The following is a 6500-nucleotide window of genomic DNA, read 5'->3' on the forward strand; positions in this document are numbered from 1 at the left end:
CACACACACACACACACACACACACACACACACACACACACACACACACACACACACACTCACATGTCCAACCTCCGCAGACTCATCAGCGCAGGAGCCGATGAGCAGAAAAAGGTTTGCAATGCCTCTAAACATCCTCATCCTAAGAGGAGGGTAAGTTTTATTTATTTATTTATTTCATTTGTGTATGTGTGTGTGTGTGTGTGTGTGTGTGTGTGTGCATGTGGCGGCATCCTTAATGGTCCCCGGAAGAGTGTGTAGGGCTTTTCCTGTGTTGTGAAGTGGAAAATGGCCTCTGTGTCTCAAGTTAATCAAAGTGCAGAAGAGGTAGAGAAGGGAGAGGAGATTACAAACAAGGCTTAGAGATGACAGGGATCTCTGTTAAAAAAAGAAAAAAAGAAAAGAAAAGATTTTCGTGGAATCTATGAATGCTTGAACAAAGGAAATGGAGGCTTTAAATGTCAAGCACGAATTGCTTCACAAGAAGAAGTGTTTCTTCTTGAAATACTAAAAAAGGAGAGGAAGACAAAGATCCTTTCTATTAGGTGTTGCTGTTCTCACAAAAGCGACGCCGTCACACTCTGCCCCCAGACCAGTGCGCTTATTATTGCTCAGTATTCCTTTGATTAAGGAGCAGGAGAGACCAAAAGGAAGTGCGGTGGGCATTAGACCTGTCGGCAAGGGTCTTTTGAGCCCTGATGCATTGTTGGAAATGTCAAAGTTCTGAGGGTCGGTGGAGGGACTACAAACATTATTTGTACCAAACCTCCTGTGCCGCTGTTGGCGTTCATGGCGTGTCCGTGCAAACAAAGTGTTTGTTCTACTGCCGCTAGGAGGCTGTGGGGACGGGAAGCACTTGGTCTTTCTTGCCGTTTTTATGGACGTGGGAGTCTGACGTTTTGGCCGTTTTTCTAGGCGGGCTTTGCTCAGCAACTTCATGTAGTGATGGTTCCCTGTACATGGCAACTGGAGAGACAGGAGAAAACTCTTAAAGACACAGTTCACCCCCAAAAAAGACAATTCTGTCACATTTACTCATCCTCATTCAAAACCTGAATCTGCAGAATGCAAAAGAAGAAATTTTGAAAATGTCTCTGTGCTCTTTTGTCCATACAATCAATGAAAGTTTTTTTGTCTCTTCCTCTACCAAAACAACACTGAACCCTATTGACTTTCATTGTATGGACAAAAAATGTTGAAACATCTTAACTAATATCTTCATGTTCCACAGAAGAAAGAAAGTCATATACTGGTTTGGCACAACATTATTAAATGATGACAGAACCTCCATTTTCGGGTCTGTGAGATTTTTTGAAAGAAATTCATACTTTTATTCAGTAAGGATGCATTAAGCTAATCAAAAGTGACAGTAATGACATTTATAATGCTACAAATGATTTCAATTTCAAATACATGCTATTATTTTAAACTCTATATTCATCAAGGAATATTGAACAAAATGTATTCCACAAAAATATCAATGATTAATCTTTCAACATAATAAGAGGACATTTTTCTTAAGCACCACATCAGCATATTAGAGTGATTTCTGTAGAATTGTGTGACACTGAAGACTGGGGGAAAATGTAGCTTTACCATCATAGGAATAAATTACATTTTAAAACAAATTTAAAATAGAAAACTGTTATTTTTACATTGTAGTAGTTTTTACTGTATTTTTTAAAAATATATATGCAGCTTTGGTGTGCATAATATACTTCTTTCAAAAAAAAAACAAAAAAAAAAAAATAAATAATATATATATAAAATAATAACAATAAAAAAAACTATTACAACAAAAATCTCACCAGACTCCTCATCCCAAACTTTTGCAATGTACTGTCAACACATGACAAATAAATTATTATTATTATTATAAACAAAGACATACCCTCTATAAGCTTGGGCAGAAAATGGGCTGCTCCTTTAGTCTTTTTGACCCGATTTCCTTTCATGACCTGTCCATCCCGGTTAATGCCAATGTACCAGGCCCGGCCTGACTGTGTTTGACGGTACAAGATCGAGGAGTATGTCACATAATAGTTCTCAAACACACACTCCTTAAACTTGCACTCTGGCGTGAAATGTTCCTGTAACAGAGATACACACAAATACACAGACAGTGAGTTAACCAGAATAACAGACTGCAAGCGCTGACTGTTATTGCATGTTTATATATAGCGTTCAGCATGCATGGGACGGGAGGAAAATGGGCCTCAGATTTCAATTTCAGTAGTAGTGTATACTGAAGAACAGTAAATGAAGAAAGTGAAATCCTTTTACACTACACTTTGTTATGACATATTCATGGAACACATGTGTTCTGTTAAGTGTTGCAGTGTAATCTCTGCCACAAGCCCAAACACAGCCAAACTCCCTGCCTCTCTGAATCCCCGCTGGAGATAGCAGCCTGTCAGTAAGCAAACACCAACATCTCTCTTTCATTCTCTCTCTCTCTCCTCCCATCCCATCTGTCTCTCTCTCTTTCTCTCTCTTTCTACCAGCCTGTCATTTCGTAACCTTCTCAGGGAACAAACCAATTTCCAGGATTGATTGGGATCCTTGGTGTGACTGGTGAGCAGAGCAGCTGAATAAGGGGTTTACTCCTCTTCCCCTCTCTCTTGCTCTATAATGTATTTGTTTTGAAACACTCCCCTCTGTCACCAAAGGAAAATTAAGCCTTCTTCATAAAACAGATTCATAATTTACCTGGTTTAATTGCATATTATTTGCAGTTATTTAATACTATGAATAAAATTCATTAATATAATAATGAATAATATTTATTTTTGCATTTATGGGAAGATTAAAATAATTTGTAACGGACATTTTTTTCAGTGTCCGTGAAATTGACATTAAACACCTTTTAATGGTAAAGAGCTCAGTTAAAATGAAGTCTTCTTCATAAAACAGAATAATTTTCACAATTTACCTGGTTTAATTGCAACTTGCAAAAATTAAATCGTTGTCATTTACACTTTTGATCTTCCTGATGCTTTTGATATTTTCTCCTGTATATATTTGAATTTTATCATCATCATCATCATTAATTATAATAATTATATAAATATGATTATAATACAGGAAGTATTTTAAATACTAACTTATACTAACTTATATATAACTAAGTTATATATATATAATACTAACTATATATATATATATATATATAACTTAAAATAATAACTAAAATTCATTAATATAAATACAACAATCAAAAATAAAATTTAATTGCATTTATGGGAGGATTATAATAATTTTTAATCCTAAAGTTTTTTTTTCAACTTTCATCTAGGCTTGAACTGGACATTATACTATAAAGAGCTCAGAGTAAAAGTCTCTGCCAACTTCAATTAATTAATTGCCAAATTGAATTGAATTGGAGCTTCCAGCTGACAGAAGATGATGGAGTATGAGTGTGTGCCTGTGCAATAAAATTAGATGCAGGGAATTTCTAAAACACTTGAGAAACAGTCATGTAATTCTTGCTGACTTCCTCTCAATTTGACAATAATTAGGAGCCCCTGCATAGGCAATGTAAACCTGGGCCCTTTGCGGGCAAACTAAGATAATCTATGGTGTAGCCTAATCAGGTGTTATTAAACCATAAAAATAGCTATTTCTTATTCAACATGAAGGGAAATCTGTTCTCCATAAAGGAGAAGAGGGATTAGGTTGACCTCTAGCAGTTTATTCCACCTCTGCTGTGTTTTTGGTTCCCATCCTGCAGTGCTCTGAACCTCCAGCAGGTGTCAGAGCAGCACACAAGGCTCAGTGAGTGCACCGATAACTTAGTGTCTTCATTCCTCATTGCTTCACTGGCTTAAAAAACACAAGTTTTACACATCATAGCACAGTCTCTCTCACTTTCTTTTTACCCTCTCTCCCCTGCCTTTTTATTCTAGGATTGTGCGATTTAGGGAAATCTGATTATTACGGAAGGATTTTTGACATGTTATGTTGCTTGAAGTTAAAGAAGATGCTGGATGCTTGAGAGTGTGCTGAATCCTCTGAATCCCTTAGCAATCAGGAGGGAGGACTGGCAGTTTGACAGGAGAGCTGCCTCATCAGCCTCTTAGACAAGCACAACATGTCCACTAACATTTAAAGGGATAGTTTGCTCACAAATATGTATGTCGTCATTATTTACTTAGTCATATTATTCCAAATCTGCACACATTTGCTTTTCAGTGGAACACAAAGTATGCTTTTTCAGACTTTGAAAATAGTATGAACTGCTCTTTTTGTTGTCCCTTAAGGAGTGTAACAGATGAGAACATGAACTATAGTTGAACAGAAACAATCTACATCAAGATACTTAAAAAATCCTGCTTTTGTGTTTATAACAGCATATGGTTTTAAAACATCTATCTATCTATCTATCTATCTATCTATCTATCTATCTATCTTTCTTTCTGGCCTTACTGTATTTTGCACTCACTTTATTCAGAAAGTATATTTTTCCCTTATTATTTAGTTGACATCATTAAGGGCAAGACTATTATTCTCATGATTCAAATGAAACAATTTAAACCATGTATTATGTTGCAGATCGTGAGTAGTGACAGTGCTGATTCATTTATTCACCACAGCCAATTTTTACTCACTAATTTGGCATTTATGGAGTGTTCATTTTGAAACCTGAGTGTAAAGAAAGATGGAAAAGAAGAAAGTTAAGAAATGGATGAGAGAGGAAACAATAGAGGGGTAAGAAAAAAGATTGAGTCTGTGGCAATCAAGTCAGAACCATAAAATCCTCTTCAGAGCACCACACATACACACACTCACACTCACACTCAAGACACACATACAGTGAAAAGTGCTTGCTTTAACATTAACTTTTCACTGCTGTGGCTATAAAATCTGTAACTAGTAAGGGTGAATTGATTTTATGTAAGACCGCAGCAAAACGTCAATGAGAATTTCCTCTAAAAAAGCTGGTATAAGACATTGATGTAGCTGGATAGATGTGTGCACAGGTATGAAGCGATCCAAAAACTGCTTACTAAGAACGGATTTAACACACCAGTGAGCATTGACAAGTTTGCAGAATGATGGGGGCATGAGAAAGACGTCAGATGAGCTTCAAGGTGGGAGAAAATTGAACAAATGATTTGGTAACAAATAAAGAGGGGATACATAAACAGAAGGTTTTCTTGCAGTATTTCACTGCATAATGATTAGTCTAATTAATTGCAATTAATTTCAAAGAGCAAAAACATGCTGTGTTGTAATGAGATCTAATGAGATTGTAATTGCAGAGACCAGCAGTAACACCTTTTATTTGACAGCACTAAAAATAAAGCAAGCAGCCGTGTTTTCTTCCTTAAACCAGACTTGAGACACTTTACGAAACTTCCTCAAGCACAGGTCTGAGAACAGCCCTGCACACTGCTGTTCTCACGGAGGCCATTACAAGACTGACAACAGACTGACCCCAGGTCAGCACGAGAGGTGGGTTTCCTTGGCAGAACACCTGCTCGTCCCTGCACTGCTGACCCCACAACAGCTGTAGCGGCGCACTCGTCCTCTGCCTCTCTCCTTGGCTAGACCCAGCTGAGCGTTTGGGGAATTTCCAAGACAAAATAACACAACAAGCCCCTTCAAGACAGACTCCTTTGCTCTTTTCTCCTTCAGCACATTATTGGCGGTCGCTTACACAAAGGCATTAAAGGGACAGTTCACCCAATAATGACAATTAGCTGACAAGTGACTCACCCTCAGGCCATCAAAGATGTAGATGAGTTTGTTTCTTCATTGGAGAAATTTAACATTACATCTGCACTGAATGGGTGCTGTCAGACGTTTTTAACTTACCGTTGCTTCTGGCCATAATTCGAGTCTATAATCCACAATAACACTTCCTCCAGTGAAAAAGTCCATCCTCTGTTGTCCTCTCACATCAAAATGCACCTATATATTTGTTTAGAACTGTTTTTGCTTGTAAACTGTGCTTGAACTGTGCATATTTCTCTCCCGATTCAAATGAGACTTTTACACTGGAGAAAGCAATATTATGGACATCTGGAAGGAACGGTTTGAAGTTAACATTTTAATAATGGATTTGTTTATTACAAACAAGCAGCTTTTCACTTTACAAGATGTGAATTGATGGACTGGAGTCATGTGGATTACTTGTAGATTATTGTGATGCTTTTATCAGCTGTTTGGACTCTTATTCTGATGGCACCCATTCACTGCAGAGCATCCATTGGTGAGCAAGTGATGTAATGCTAAATTTCCCCAGATCTGTTCTGATGAAAAGACAAACTCATCTACATCTAGAATGGCCCGAGAGTAAATTTTCAGCAAATGTTCATTTTTGGGTGAATTATTCCTTTAAGTTCTTTGACTTGAAGAAGAGGCAAAGACTGCTGACTCATTGAGGACCAATCAAGTCCATCTTAAACAGGGAGGACAAGGTCACAAGCGTGTGTGTGTGTGTGTGTGTGTGTGTGTGTGTGTGTGTGTGTGTGTGTGTGTGTGTGTGTGTGGGTGTG

At 37.5% G+C, this 6500-nt stretch overlaps 1 protein-coding gene across 2 annotated transcripts in view; it reads right to left on the reverse strand.

The window, feature by feature from the left end:
* Nucleotides 1-102: 102 nt before the first annotated feature.
* Nucleotides 103-6500, reverse strand: part of LOC107659728 (fibroblast growth factor 11-like) — a 64066-nt gene continuing 57668 nt past the window's right edge. For both annotated transcript variants that reach the window (XM_016448754.1, XM_016448755.1), the window contains 2 exons: nucleotides 1892-2090; nucleotides 103-966 (listed from right to left, as the gene is read on the reverse strand). In XM_016448754.1, coding sequence (XP_016304240.1) covers nucleotides 830-966; nucleotides 1892-2090 — 336 coding nt within the window. In that variant the 3' untranslated portion in view covers nucleotides 103-829. The remainder of the gene's footprint in view (nucleotides 967-1891; nucleotides 2091-6500) is intronic.

The sequence above is a fragment of the Sinocyclocheilus anshuiensis genome, unplaced genomic scaffold, assembly GCF_001515605.1.
Source record: "Sinocyclocheilus anshuiensis isolate Anshui unplaced genomic scaffold, SAMN03320099.WGS_v1.1 scaffold960, whole genome shotgun sequence".
Lineage (NCBI taxonomy): Eukaryota > Metazoa > Chordata > Actinopteri > Cypriniformes > Cyprinidae > Sinocyclocheilus > Sinocyclocheilus anshuiensis.